At 42.0% G+C, this 15855-nt stretch overlaps 1 protein-coding gene across 2 annotated transcripts in view; it reads right to left on the reverse strand.

Annotated features, from left to right (window-relative positions):
• The window catches only part of Cse1l (chromosome segregation 1 like), a 46164-nt gene extending 38955 nt beyond the window's left edge, over positions 1–7209 (reverse strand). The window contains exons 1-2 of one of the 2 annotated variants that reach the window (XM_077799528.1): positions 6749–7209; positions 4686–4751 (exon numbers count right to left, since the gene is read on the reverse strand). In XM_077799528.1, the coding sequence (XP_077655654.1) occupies positions 4686–4751; positions 6749–6884 (202 nt within the window). In that variant the 5' untranslated portion in view covers positions 6885–7209. The remainder of the gene's footprint in view (positions 1–4685; positions 4752–6748) is intronic. The other variant, XM_026390933.2, reaches the window with a different exon arrangement.
• Positions 7210–15855: the final 8646 nt, after the last annotated feature.

A 15855-nucleotide genomic window follows, 5' to 3' on the forward strand; every position in this document is an offset into this window, starting at 1 on the left:
TTAAGTGGAAATAATGAGGAGATTAAATGAGGGTAGAAGCTCAGAGAAAACAATAGAAAGGCTGATGTGAAAAGAGGGCAGCCAGAGAAGAGGGAAAGGAGTAGTCAAAGATGACTGGATTTTGAACAGTGCTGTTTTGAATAGCACTGTTACAAGGTCGGGGACTTCATCTTGAAACAAACAAAAAAGCTAAAAAAAAAAAAATAAGGGAAGGGTCACATATAACGCAGTGCATGAGCATGCACAATGCAGCAGCCAGAAACCGAGACCTTCTAAGGACAATTACCTATTTGAAACTATCCGTATTCTCTTTACTTCAGTCCTTCCCCTAATTACAATTTTTTTTTTAATCACAAGGGAAACCAAGAAGATTGAGTGATTTAAGGCTCCATCAAGCTGAGTACAGTAGTCCACGTCTTTAATCTCAGACATTCAGGCAGTTGAGGCCTCCAGGAGGATCACAAGTTTGAGCCCAACCTCAGCAATTTAGCAATGCCCTAAGCAATTTAGTGAGACCCTGTCTCAATTAAAAAAAAGGGGGGGGCACCTAGGGATGTAGCTCAGTGGTTAAGCACCCCTGGGTTCAACCCCTGGTATAATCCTCCCACATACACACAAAAGGATTCCACCACCTAGCTGTTCCCTCTGCTTGACTCCGAGCAAACCCTCTCAGTGTAAGGATCAAGTCCCAATCAACCACACATACAATTTATTGAGATGACCTTTTCTTGTTTTTTGTATCAAAAATTTGGAAAATGCTACCTATCATATCCTGCCACCCTCTGGATATTCACAACACAAAGCACTTTAAAGGGGCTGGGGATGTGGCTCAAGCGGTAGCGCACTCGCCTGGCATGCCTGTGGCCCGAGTTTGATTCCCAGCACCACATACAAACAAAGATATTGTGTCCACCGAAAACTAAAAAATAAATATTAAAAAAAAGCACGTTAAAGGATTCAAGAAATCAGTAAGGTACAATTTACATTATTTAATCCAGTTTCCCCCGTTTCTTGGCCATACAATCCCTTTCCTATGGAACACACTTCGGAAAATAATGATTTAGTGAATCCATTTTCCTTTTTTTTTTTTGCAGCCATGGGGAATGAACCCAGGGCTTTACATATACTAGGAAGGCACTGTAAAACTGAGCTACGAGACCTTTCTAAATTTTATTTTGAGAGTGTCTCACTACATTGTTGAGTCTGGCCTTAAAGTTTTGATCCTCCTGCCTCAGCCTTTCTAGTAACTGAGATTAGATGAATGTAGTCTCACCACTGCACGGTCCCATTTCTTTTTTTTTTTTTTTGGCATTGAAATGCTGAATCTGTTATGAAATCATGAAAATTTGCCATTGCCAAGCAAAATCATCTACAACAGTGTGCCTGGGTGCTTTAAAAAAACTTCTGGCCTTTCTTTGCTTTGCCTTACACAAATTTATTCTACCTTTGAGATTCATGCAAGGGAGCATGATAGAAATGGGGGAGAGGGGGTAGGGCACACATGGTGCTGTATGCCTATAATCCCAGTGGCTTGGGAAGCTGATGCAGGAGGATTACAAATTCAAAGCCAGCCTCAGCAACTTAGTGAGGCCCTAAAAAACTTGGCCAGACCCTGTCTCAAAATACAAAATTAAAAAAAGGTCTAGGGATGTAGCTCAATGTTTGAGCATACCTGGGTTCAATCCCTGGTACCAAAAAAAACACCACCAACAACAACAAAAAAGGCCTCGGGGTGGGAAGAGCATGTACAGATTAATTAGATCTGAGTTTTTAAATATGGTCCTCAGTAAACCTGCATTTCTTTAACTTTCCTAATTATGTTCTTCTAGCACTTGTACATTTCCCAATTAAAATTTCTTAGATAACTCATAATTACTTGTATTAAAAATCCCAACTCCATTCTATGGCAATGTCTATGCAATCTGAAGTCAACTTCTTCTTTTACCTTCTTCCTAGTTCTTGCTATGTTCCAATCACAACAGCCTCTCAAATCAGCCCAAACAGTTCTTATCTCCAATAATGCTGTTTCTACTTGACAGTGGGCACCATTTAGCTCACAGCTCACTACCAACTCTTCAAAAAGGCCTTCTCACTTCATTCCCACTTGAAATCATCACTGACTTGTTGTCTCTCGCACACACCAGACTATAAACAAATGCCATAGGCAGGGCTTGGCATGCTTTTTGACTCTGTTCACCCATGTCCTTTGCGTTGCCTAGTAGGCAGCAGATACTTGGTAAGCCTAATGGATGAATCGTCAAGGCACCCAACTAAAACCTGAGTTCCCAATCAAAATGAATTCCAAACTTCTTAAACTGCCTACAAAGTCTCTGACAATCAATTATTAGCAGCCTAAGCATAATATAGAAACTCAGTTACATTATCTTCAGTGATTATTTCTATTCATTCAAAAGTGCTTCCAGAAGTGAATTCTGAGATTTTTCCGTATTACTGTTCACACACTTTTGTTTCAGGCTCTGCACTCACTAGACCCTCCCAGGGACAGCTCTGCCCCTAAAAAACTACATGGCTCACCGTCCACTTTATTCAGGTCTCTTTTCAAAAGCCATCTTTTCTGAGATGCCTCTCAGGACCATCCACCTTAGTCACTCTCCATCTCCTACTCTATTTCCCAGGTAAATATTTTTTTTGGGGGGGGTGTGCCAGGGATTGAACTCAGGGGGCACTCAACTGCTGAGCTACATCTCCAACCCTATTTTGTATTTTTATTTAGAGACAGGGTCTCGAAAAAAAAGCACCTTGCTTCGCTGAGGCTGGCTTTGAACTCACAATCCTCCTGCCTCAGCCTCCGGATCTGCTGGGATTACAGGTGTATGCTACCAAGCCTGGCTTATTTCCCAGGTAAATTTTACTGGATATATTTTGTTTTCTTACATACCATGCTTCTCCCTCCACTAGACTATAACTCCATGACAGTAAGGACTTTGTGTTTGCTCACTGTTCTCTCTAGGGAGCTTACAACAGTGATGGGCGTCTACCACTTATTTGCTGTACTATTTAAAAAATCTAGATACCCTTGACTGACTTTCGCATCAAAGTATTTGAGATATAAAGGTGGGCCTATTTTTAAAAATTGGGGCATGGGCTGGGAAGTAGCTCTTGCCTCACATGTAGAAGGCCTTGGGTTCTGGGAGGGGGGAGATGCAGATGACTAAACAAAAAAAACCTCACCTGGGGTATAATATAAATACGAATGCTACAACCACTAAAAGTTAAAGTACTACATAGGTTCTAGAATCATAATGTTAAAGGACTAAATATTTGTCAACAAACCCTTTCTATGTAAACTCCTAAGCAACTTAATGAGACCCTGTCTCAATTTAAAAAAGGGGGGGGGGCACCTAGGGATGTAGCTCAGTGGTTAAGCATATAAAATCAAACATAGGTTGAGCATCCTTATCAAAAATTCTGAAATCGTAAAGGCTCTAAAATCTCAAAATTTCATATCTTGGAGCAGATCGTATTTTGGATTTTTGGACAGGGATGCTCAACTTGGTGAAGCCTATGCAAATATTCCAAAATCCAAAAAAATTCCGAAACTGGAGACATTTCTTATTCCAAGTATTTCAGATAAGGATGCTAAATCTGGGGGCTCGGGATGTGGCTCAAGTGGTAGCGCGCTCACCTGGCATGCGTGCGGCCAGGGTTCGATCCTCAGCACCACATACCAACAAAGATGTTGTGTCCACCGAGAACTAAAAAATAAATATTAAAAATTCTCTCTCTCTCTCCCCTCTCACTCTCTTTAAAAAAAAAAAAAAAGGATGCTAAATCTGTAGTTAGCTTAGTTCTGATTTAAGAAAGTATGACAAATCAAGAGAATTTTAGGGAACGCTTCAGTTATTCACAATATATCACCAAGACCAAGATTTAATTAAGTTAATCCTATTTGCCCACAGGTGAAGGTACTTTGACACTTCAAAATATTAGCAATATATAGTGTTGATATAAAAATACTCATATGGGGAGTGGGGGAGCATGCCTGGAATCCCAGCGGCTTGGGAGGCTGAGGCAGGAGGATCGTGAGTTCAAAGCCAGCCTCAGCAAAAGTGAGGTGCGAAGCAACTCAGTGAGACCTTTTCACTAAATAAAATACAAAATAGGGCTGGGGATGTGGCTCAGTGGTTAAGTGATCCTGAGTTCAATCCCTGTTAACAACCCCTCCCCTAAAACAAAACAAAAAAACCCACTCATATTAGAAATGTAAAAATTCACTTCATCAGAACACTTTCTCCATGGATCTTTGGAAATCCCTACCAATTAAAAAATAAAAAAAAAAACAGGTACCATAACAATTTCATTATGATAAATTTATCTAAATCCCAAATTCTTCTTGTTGTATGAATGGTTAGGCCTCTTCCTACAGGCCCACAATTAAAAAGATATTGTGAATAAAAGAAAAAGTCTTGGTATCCTTCTCACAAAAAAGTAGACCAAGATGTGTGCCCTTCCCTTGAATTATTTCCTTCACACCAGAGAATAATTCCTGAGGCCTTACATCTTGAGAGAATAAAGAGATCTAACAAATGAAAACTATCTGGTACACATAACACATGAGCGTGTGCACGTGCACGCACACACACACATAACACCTCAACCTATCCCTCTGTTTAAATCACTGTAATCCGGGGCTGGGGATGTGGCTCAAGCGGTAGCGCACTCGCCTGGCATGCGTGTGGTCCAGGTTCGATCCTCAGCACCACATACAAAGATGTTGTGTCCGCCGAAAACTAAGAAAAATAAATATTAAAATTCTCTCTCTCTCTTTACATAAATAAATAAATAAATAACTCACTGTAATCCACCATGTGAAAATCAATTCTAAACTTCTTAAACTGCCTACAAAGTCCTATATAATGTGGTTCCTGGATAATTCTCCATTTTTGACACAGCACTATAGCAACCTGAATGTTCCTAAAAAAATCCCAATATTCCAAGCCAATTTCCATCCTAGAGCTTTTGCACTTTGTATTCCCTGCCTGGAAAGTTCAGTTCCCTCACCTTTCCCTGAATGATCTCCATTCCAAATGTCACCTCCTCAGAGAGGCCTTCTTTAAATATCACATCATTCTGTCACTTGTCACTATCTGAAATCACCTAATTTATTCCTGTCCCCTCCACATAAAAGCTCCAAGAGATGGGTGTTCATTTTTGTTTTTTCCACTTATTTGTATTCCCAGAGACTAAGTGGTTGTTTAATAAAGTTATAAAATGAGTGAAGAAATGCTCTCCCATTCATCCAATTCAGAATAGGAATTGGTTTCTCTGTCCCGGACCCCAGCTGATACAAATCCCAATAAGCACAAAAGAATTCCCTTGTATTGATGAAAAGAAGGGAAAGATAAAAGGTCATTAGCAGTAAAAGATTTACTCAAGAGCCTCAGGAATTATGGGGAGAAAAAACACGTGGGGGGGCCCACAAAAAAAAAGTCAAAGATGAGAAAAAGAGTAAAGGGTCCCCTTCTGTTCATCCATGGAAGAGTGATGCCTCTGCATCTTCCTTGTGGCAAGCATATGTGGGACTCAGCAGTAAGCACGACGAGACAAGACCACCAAAGAGCTTACATCCTAGCAATTAACAAAGAAACAAGTAAATAATAACCAAATGTAGATAAAGTAAATGCAGTGAAGTAAATAAACCTAGGATAATGTTCATGTATAGTCGAGGAAAAAGATTCTTATGTGAGTGGATCAGGGGAGGCCTAGGGTGAAGGAAACGTAAAGGAAGGGGAACCTGCCTTGCAAGATCTGATGTTGGCAATTTCCAAGCAATTGAAAGCACATGCAAATCTTCTAAGGTTGGGATGAGGTGGGAATACTTTAGAAAAGTCAGGTCAGTGTAGCTCCAATTGCTAAGGAAAAGAAAAAGAGACTGGGGTAGCGGTGGACCACGGCGAGCTCAGGCAGGACCCGAATGAACCGCGTAAATAACAGCGGTCCCTTCAAAGCCGCTTTCCTAGGTACATGTTATCCACACCACTTTGCAGGTAAGGAAACGGAGGTTCGGGAGATGAAGTGACTAAGTTACACTCCAAGGGAGAGGCTAAGCGTGGAGTGAGCCCAGGCTCCACAAGGCGCGGGAGTGCCATGTTACTGAGCAGTTATGTGCTGCTCCAAGCGCAAGGACTAGAGTTTAATCCTCACAAACAACTCAGCGAAGGGACATCGCAATGCCCCGTCCACCGCCGGGAAGAACGAAGCACAGCGTGACTAAAGAAGGGTAAGCTCCGGGCCTCTGCAGCGCCCGGAAGGGACGACCGAGCAGCGCCGGAACCCACTCCACCCGAGCCTGGGCAGGCCTCTCCGCGCATAGCCCGCTCACGCTGCGGGCCGGCGCGCCGAGAACCGACGCGGTGGCGCCACCAATCAGGGGCGGCCTTCCCGTGCGGCGAGGCGGCGAGGCAACCAATCAGCGCGGCGCCAGAGGGGAAGGGGCGGGCACTCCGGCGTCCCACGTTAGGCCGCGCCTCAGCCGCCCTCGCCCCTCTCAGGCCCCGCGCCCGCCGGACCTGGCTGGAGACTAGAAGCCTCGGGATGCTAGGAAGCCTGTCTAGGCAGGCGCAGCCCTGGCCTGAGTGCGCGGCCCGAGGCACAGGCCTCCATTCCGCTCTCGCCCGAAGGCACGGATCCCAGTTCCCAGGGCTCAGGAAGTGCCGGGAGCGCCTCATCCCTCCCTCAGCGGGCTCCCAGAGCCACCCTGCTATGCCATGCAGGTCTCGCGCCTCACCTCGTAGGGATACGGTGACACCGGAGGGAATCCCAGCCGCGGACTGTAGCCGGCAATACCCACTCCAGCCGCTGCTCCGCCTCACATTCAAACCCTGGCAAAATGGCGCGGCGGCGAAGCGGTACCCAAAACGCATGCGCGAGCGGCGCCCAGACAGGGGGCGAGGCCAACAGTGCGCCGGCCCCTCCCGTGCGCCAAAGGCCAATCGCTCTGTGGCTCTGTTTTTTGCGCTGACGTCACAGGTGACATTGCCCTTTGGCCGTGACCGCTCTAATGGACTTCCCAGTCTCTGTTTTATGAAACGAACGCAGATTCAGGTTCAGCGAGTGGTTGCTGGACTGTGTGACCTACTTTGATGTCAGACTGGACACGTAGTAGAGCTCGGATAACTGCCACGTTCGTGCACGAAGCCCCTCGTGGGGCTTCTGTTTTAAAGGGAGAAATGTAATAAACAAATGAATTAAGAATTCCGTATCTTAGTAAGTGCTATAAGAAAAAAATTTAGGGGGCTGGGGATGTGGCTCAAGCGGTAGCGCGCTCGCCTGGCATGCGTGCGGCCCGGGTTCGATCCTCAGCACCACATACCAACAAAGATGTTGTGTCCGCCGAGAACTAAAAAATAAATAAATAAATATTAAAAATAATCTCTCTCTCTCTCTCTCTCTCTCTCTCTCTTAAAAAAAAAAAAAGAAAATTTAGAAGACCAGATGGTATGATAGTATGATAAGCAGTGACTTGAAAGGTAAATGGGATGATAAGAGAAGCCCCTCTCCCCCAACAAAAGAAATTGACCTGACTTTCAACAAGGAGACGGGCTCCAAGGTCAGCCTGGCAAACTTGAACTTCCAGGAGGAGGAGAACAGAGGCTCTGAGGCAGAATGACCTAGGCTGGGAGGGCCTTAATGGAGTGAGAGAAGCCAGCAGGGACCAGGTGATGTAGGTCTGATAAGACCAGGTCTTAAGTGCATCCATTACAGAACAAGGACCACATTTATATTTTTAAAGGCCTGACATTGCTGTGTAGGAGAATGAACTGCATGGGGGAAAGGCTTGAAGCAGAGAGGCCAGCAAGGAGGCTGTTGGAGGCATCCGGGAGAGCAATAGGATGGCCAGGATTAGGGTGAGTAATGGTGCATAGGAAATAATCTTAGGTTGGGTTTTAGAGATGGAGCCCAGGAGGATCCAGTGATAACACCGAGAGTGCGCATGGGGGTGGGGGGGCCAGGGGCCAGTCCTCAGTTTGCCTACCTCTCCTTCCTCCCCTAGCAGACCCAGCTGCCTCCACTCAGAGCCCATCCTTTGGAATTAATAGCTTACTACTGATAGACCCAACCTGATCTTTTCTTAAAATTGGGAGCCATCTCACCACAAACCATGAAAAGCTAATTTTGGCTTTACTATAAACTACTGCAAATTCTGAACCTGCTTGGAATGCCTGGCCATGCCTTGAACTCACCCATGCCTGGCTCTCTGACCAGACAGCAGCCCTCTCTAAAACTAGTGATGCCTCACAAATCTTGGCCTTCCCTGGCCAGATACTGACCCTCTCTGAGGCTCTAATGACCTTCATAAATTCTGATGTCGGGGCCAGCAAAAATGTAAACTACTATTAGTGTTATGCTCCTCAGAGTTCTGTTATCTGTAACCCCCCTTCGTGAAACTTTCTGGGCTATAAAGATGGGCTACAGGAAAGCTGGGGTGCTGTCTTGTTCCCACGGTTTTGGGTGGGAGAGGCAGCCCAGCCAGTCGAAATAATAAGCTTGCTTTAATTTGATTTTAATTGGAGTCAGTGTGGTCTGTTCTTGTGCCCTGGTCTAACATTTGGAGTTCCCCAGTGACATGACCCTGCCCGACCAGACTGCTGGAAATTCTAATCTGGCCTTTGCTCCAGGCCTCCAAGCTGGAGAGCCACTCTAGGGGGTGCGCACCTTGAGATGTTCCAAGGCCTTGGAGTGAGCCTCAGTCCCCGGAGCACTGCAGTGAACTGCCGCGCTAAAACTATCAGCAAGCACCGGGTGGAGGAGGCCTCCATAGGTAAGTGGCGCCTTTATAAAATCTGAGATCTCTTCTGAAGACAGAGAGGTGGCCTGGCGAGGCTCACATATACTCCTGTCCAGGACAGTAGCGAGAAATCATTCTGTCCTCTGTTCTACTCTGTAGGGAATTCCTCTGGAAGGGTAGAGAGGTACCGCCGGGCACGCACGCGCTCCTACCCGGGGAGCTTTAGCAAGACATTGCAATGCTCCTCATTTTTTCTGTTTTGGCGCCGGTTTCTGTTTTCTTGTGTTTTGTTCTGTGTTCTATATGTTTTTTGTTTGTTTGTTTTTGTGCGTTTTGTTGTGTGATTTCTGTGGTAAAAACTTAAGGATATTGGATATGAAAATGGGTAATAAAGCAAGTAAACCTGACCCCCTTTGGACTGTGTTTTAAGGAACTGTGATGAACTTTACCCCCCTTTGTTAAGCAGGATGAGAGAAGCCCCTAGCTGGCTGCTGGAGCACACCCACTGCAGAGGGCAATGCCTGCCGGGGATCTAAGAACTGAGTATCTCCCAGGTTAACAAGTGAAACTCCTTTAAAACCCCTTGTCCCTCCAGATCAAGAGAGTCACAACTTTTGGGGCAGAGTCCCCTGTGTTTCTCCTTTGTTAGCAAAGCAATAAACCTCCCTTTTTCTTTTTATCAAAACCCTGTCCTCATTATTAAATTGGCAATTATTGTTTTCAAGGTCAGGAACGGAACTTTCAGTTACAAATTTTGACACCTCAGAGGGAACTCTAAAGGAGCCCCGGGGAACTTTTTGAGAGCTGACCACTGAAATGTTAGGAGATATGGAGCGTGCCTGGGGTGGAACCAACCAGAGGAGCTAATCCTGTAAGTAGAAGGAGGGACTGAAGGACTCCCAGCAGCTGCCGAAGTCCTGTTGCTTCGGGAAATTCCCGCCTTCCTTCCCTGCACTGTAAGGATTATGCCACCTCTGTCTACTTAAAAAAAGAAAGAAAAAAAGAAAAAGGGGACACTAAATGCAGTAAAGTCGCCACCGAGACCCTTGATTTTACATTTCAGGTTGCTGCTCTGTGAAAACATCTGGTCCCCTTGTGGAGACATCTATGGTGCCACTGGTGTAGGAGATTTTTCTCTTATCTGCTCTGTTTTAAAGGTTTCTGTCTGTCAGCCATAGTCTGGAGCTCCTTTCTGTCTGTCTGTCCTGTGTCTTTGTTTCTGGCCCTTTAAGACATGTGCAATAATGTGTTGATATTATAAATTGTTTCTTGGGAATGATCTAGGCTGAATGTGTGTCTAAAAGATGATGTTTTATTGTAACAATCTGGTATCTGAATGGGTTTTTGAAGCATTGCATAATCTTGCAGTTAAAGGTTGGGTTTAGGTAATTGTTTAGTTTATGATTTCAGATAATTCATGCCAGAGAACTTAAATACTTCGGATGGATAACTAAAGAACTCTACTTCCAAGTTGGCAAGTAACTTCCCAATCATTCAGTTTTTTCCACCAATTTTGAATTGGGTAGCTGGGAAGATGTCACTGTGTGTACCAGTGCATTAATTTGGACAAGGATAGTAAATCATAGTATGGTAGTATGGTATCTGTTGACCAAACAAGATGTAAAGATATAAAATTTTGTGAATTGTATCTTAAATTTGTATCATAATTTTCAACATCCAAACCTGAAAATTATGACTTATGGTTAAAATGCCTTAGGCATGAGGTGTCTGCTCAGAATAGCAGTTTTTCCCTGCTCCTTCCAGACCTCAGCCAGGACTTATGTTGAAAGGCAAATGAAAGAAGCCTGCAAGTCTGCAAGCTCAGTAGGAGACTGATCTGAGGCCTAAAAACAAACAAACAAACAAAAAAAAGCAAATTGTATGGTTTTTACTAATTACTGGTCAGTCATTTTTTCTAGGACTCTTGCTTTTTCTTAGATTCTGTATTTTTTTGAGCTCATGATTTTGACCCTACAGACCTAGGTTAATGTTTCTCTGATCAGTTCTCCACCAACTGTGGAGTTTTTGAAACATTGCAATACAGATTTCACCTGCGAAAAGCTACAAGGCCTTTACTATTGTGTTATGTGTGCACACTTGTGTTATGTATTGTATGTCTATATGTACATATGTCCATATATCATATATATGATATACAAATTAATATATATATAGGGAGCGCTCATAAAAACAAATTTTTAAAAAATGGATCCAAAGATCCTTTTTTTTTTTTTTTTTTTTTTTTTTTAAAGAGAGAGTGAGAGAGAGAGAGAGAGAGAGAGAGAGAGAGAGAATTTTTTAATATTTATTTTTTAGTTCTCGGCGGACACAACATCTTTGTTGGTATGTGGTGCTGAGGATCGAACCCGGGTCGCACGCATGCGAGATGAGCGCGCTACCGCTTGAGCCACATCCCCCAGCCCCCAAAGATCCTTAATTCACTTGATTTAAATGGTTCAATTTAAATTGGATAAACAGATAAAAATAAATGTCTTTAAATTTAAGCTTAAAAGTTTTTCTAGGTGTTCAAAAAAGCTAATAAAATATTAATGTCTATAAAATGTCTAATATGCCTTGGTTCTAGGACTTTTCCTTCAACAAGAAAAAATGGCTAACACTGTTCAATACACTTGTCTAATATTTTGATAAAATAAGTAAAGTAAATTTGATATGGGATTACTCATTCATGAGTACTTTTGTTAGATATCTGATTGATTTACAAAGGTCTGTATAAGTTTGTTTTTACAATCAGTCATATGTTAAAAAGACAAAAATTTCTTAAAACATAAGTTTACCCATAACATTGTGTTTATTAAGTTTTATTTTTTTTCTAGAGCAAGCAACCATAAAAATTAAACAACTGGTTAAATAAGAACTGTTATTTTAGAGCATTATACTGTTATTTCTTTAAAAGCTAAACTTGGTTAATATAGAAACATCAATGTAATTATGATGCTATTAATGTGCTCATATCTTCCAGGTATACAAATCTATAAGGTAGAACTTTAAAAAGCATTATATCAAGCTGGTGTTCTAAAGTTGTATGGTAATTTTAAGCTTAAAAAAATATATTGGGGGGGCTGGGGATGTGGCTCAAGTGGTAGCGCGCTCGCCTGGCATGCGTGCGGCCGGGGTTCGATCCTCAGCACCACATACCAACAAAGATGTTGTGTCTGCTGAAAACTAAAAAAAAATAAATAAATAAATATTAAAAATTAAAAAAAAATATATTGGGGATTTATTTACCTGTTATCAATAAGATATGTAAAGTTTTATATTACTTTTTCCATTGGGGAACAATTTAAATGTATTTTTAAGTTGATGAGAGCCTAATCTATGTAAAGGTTAATATTGTAAAGCACAAAGTATTTTGCTACCTTTACACAAAAGGTTAAAAATTTTCAGCCTTTCTTTAATTCATGTTTTAAATGTGATATCATATAGTGTTAGCTAATGTTCATGTGACCTCAAACAATTTATGTAAACTTTGTAAAATGATATTTAAAAAATAAAGATCAGCTTTAGAACTAGAACACTTAAGATTTATGAAGAGCCCTGCCTTACCTCAGATAAGGCTCTGTGTCCCATCTTACCACATGTGAGAATGACTACAAAAGCAGTAGGCCAGATTTTAGTTCATTTAAAGTTATGTTCAAAAGTTGTTTTTTTCTGTCAAGATTACTAGGATCTCAAACAGGGGATTTAATGTGTAACTCAGCCAAATTTCAAGGTAGCTATTACACAAACTAAATATGTTTTTACTCTTGTTAATTTTATTTTGTAATTTCCTTATAAATGATCTAAAGATTCCCTGTTAGTGTTTTGCAGAGGTGTTGTTTAAGAACACAACCTGATGGGGCTGGGGATATGGCTCAAGCGGTTGCGCGCTCGCCTGGCATGTGTGTGGCCCGGGTTCGATCCTCAGCACCACATACAAAGATGTTGTGTCCGCCAATAACTAAAAAATAAATATTAAAAAATTCTCCCTCAGGCTGGGGATGTGGCTCAAGCGGTAGCGAGCTCACCTGGCATGCGTGCGGCCCAGGTTCGATCCTCAGCACCACATACCAACAAAGATGTTGTGTCCGCCGAGAACTAAAAAATAAATATTAAAAATTCTTAAAAAAAAAAATTCTCCCTCTCTCTCTCTCTCTAAAAAAAAAAAAAAATACAACTTGGGTTATTTAAGATAATAAGCCATCACCTACAAGACAGATAGGATAATACAGGCCCCGATTAATAAAAAAGATAAATAATTGTAAAGTTATAGACATTAAAGCCCAGTACTCTTAATATAAGGCTGTTAAAATTTATTTGCTGGATGTTTAAGATTAAGATTTAAAATTAAAGTTAAATGAAAAGGGCCAAGAAAACCAATATTTGGCTTTTGCCCTCTGAGTCAGTCTGAATCCAGGGAATAGGGGACTTCTCTAAAGAGCTTTGCAACTCTGGGCCACATAACCTCCTGATCAGGGAGATTAATGAGACCACTGGAGAGCAGAAAGCCAATCAGTGCATTTGGTATGAAGAGGAGGGTCATCAGAGAAGGGAGACATCCCTGATGCTTCTGAGGGAAGCCACATGGTCAAGCAAGACCTGGATCCATCCTAGCGCAAATGGCACTAGCAGAACTGAGAAGCTGCTCTCAAGTTTCCCCAGGAATGACTCCCATAAAAACTCAGCTGACTGTTAACAATAGATAGAAACAAAAGTCAGTCTGACTGCGTCATCTTAAACACTTAGCAAAGACATTAAAACCAAAACAGAGCCATTCCTGGACATTTTAAATAATAATAATAATAATAATAATATTATTATTTTAAGGTATACAACTTATGTTAGCCTCCCAAAATAAGTAAGACTGGAGGTTACAAAGAAGGATTCTCAGACAGAAATGCCTGATAACTATAAAAATAGACTATCAAGAAGAGCTGCCAGAGACAGAAGTTTTTAGTTTAAGGCCTACAGCTATTTCTAACCTACACAGGTAGGCTTGGTGTTTGCTAGTATGATTATCCAGCCATGAGTAACAGAATTAAAGGTTTCTCTATTAGACACAGAGGTCATACTAGTAAAAGGATTTTACATGATCAGATGATACTATTAAACTGTATCTTACGGAAAAGGACATCTGTAACACTAAAAGTTTAAAGTTGTGTTTACATTCCTGATAACTTTAAATTTGTTAAAGATTTACATTTCTCTATAAAGGCCTTGTCCCGCTCTGGCCTATTATGGAGACAGCTTCTCCTGGTAAATATATATAAATACTAACTTCTCAGCCCTCACACCTCCTGGTGAGGGAACTTCTATACACAGCTGCTGCAACATTTATTCAGTACTCATGGTTTTTGTTTCTCTCATAGAAGCACCCATCCCCAGATGACTTTACAACCTGTTCTTCCCCAATCAGACTCCAAACCAAACTGACTTCTAAAAGGAAACTCACATCCCTCACGCTGTGCCCCCTCATGTCACCCCCTCTTAGCTCAGAAGAAGCCAAAACGAGTGAAGCCCCTCTTCTTACAACAATGGAGCCCAAAATAAATAGACTGTCAATGTAAATAATTAATTAAGTCAGGTCAAATCAGGGAGACCGGTTTTGAGTGTGTTCTAAAAAGTTGGAAACTGTTACCTGAGGGATTAAAATTCCCTCAGTGCTCTTCCCCTACCCTATCAAAGATTTGAAAGGGACACATAAGAAAAGGGGGGAATGATAGACCCAACCTGATCTTTTCTTAAAATTGGGAGCCATCTCGCCACAAAGCCATGAAAAGATAATTTCGGCTTTACTATAAATTATTGCAAATTCTGAACTTGCTTGGAATGCCTGGCCATGCCTTGAACTCACCCATGCCTGGCTCTCTGACCAGACAGCAGCCCTCTCTAAAACTAGTGATGCCTCACAAATCTTGGCCTTCCCTGGCCAGATACTGACCCTCTCTGAGGCTCTAATGACCTTCATAAATTCTGATGTCGGGGCCAGCAAAAATGTAAACTACCATTAGTGTTATGCTCCTCAGAGTTATCTGTAACCCCCTTTTGTATAACTTTCTGGGCTATAAATCTGGGCTGCAGGAAAGCTGGGGTGCTGTCTTGTTCCCGCGGTTTTGGGTGGGAGAGGCAGCCCGGCCGGTCGAAATAATAAGCTTGCTTTAATTTGATTTTAATTGGAGTCAGTGGTCTTTTCTTGCGTCCTGGTCTAACAGCTACTCCAGAGACTGAAAGGCACCCATTTGGTCATATTTGATAAAATAAATAGTACAAGAACACAAAGGTATATTGGTACCCTGGTTACAAAAACATAAATCCAATATCTGAATAAAAATGTAAAATGTTGCTTAGCTTGAGTGAAGAGGTTATGGATGTATTTGGTATTTTATTATTTATTATTTATCTGAAATTCACATTAGATAGGACATCCTATACTTATCTAGCAGGTAAGCAGGATGGCTACATTACATCATTGTATTTTCTTCATGGTACTTATTACTCTGTGAAATTAATTGTCCCTTTATTTATTGTCTCCTCCCCCAACCCACCTAAGGACTATTCAAGAAAGGGGCTTATAAATCTTATTTATAGCTGTCCCCCAGCATCTAACACAAAAAGTAACTTCAATAAATATTTGTTGGGTGTTGAATGAAATGTGTATAAATAGGTGCAGTCCATTGAGATACATTTTTAAGACATTGGTGAAAGATATATTTTCTACAAGCAATTGTGTGTGTTTGTTTGTGTGTATGTGTGTATGTGTGTGTGTGTGTGTGTGTGTGTGTGTGGTGTGTTGGGAGATTGAACTCAGGGCCTTGTAAAGGCTAAGCAAATCCTCTCCCACTGAGCTATGTCCCCAAACCACAATCATCTTAATCATACTAAACTGCTTTCCTGGAATATTTTCCTCTAGTCCTGTGGATAATGAATCTGGCATCTATTGTTTTCCATCTCTGAGATCCAATCACAAAGGACGCTGGCTGGCATCTGTTAAGCTATGCCAAGATGATCTTGTCTTTGGATACAGTTCTGGGGGTGGGGTCCCCATTTCCTTTTGCAGCCACTATAAGAACCATGCAGGCAGGGACCCGAGAGAGGCCACTCAGCATAGT

The sequence above is a fragment of the Urocitellus parryii genome, chromosome 6 (assembly GCF_045843805.1).
Source record: "Urocitellus parryii isolate mUroPar1 chromosome 6, mUroPar1.hap1, whole genome shotgun sequence".
In the NCBI taxonomy this organism is placed as follows: Eukaryota; Metazoa; Chordata; class Mammalia; order Rodentia; family Sciuridae; genus Urocitellus; species Urocitellus parryii.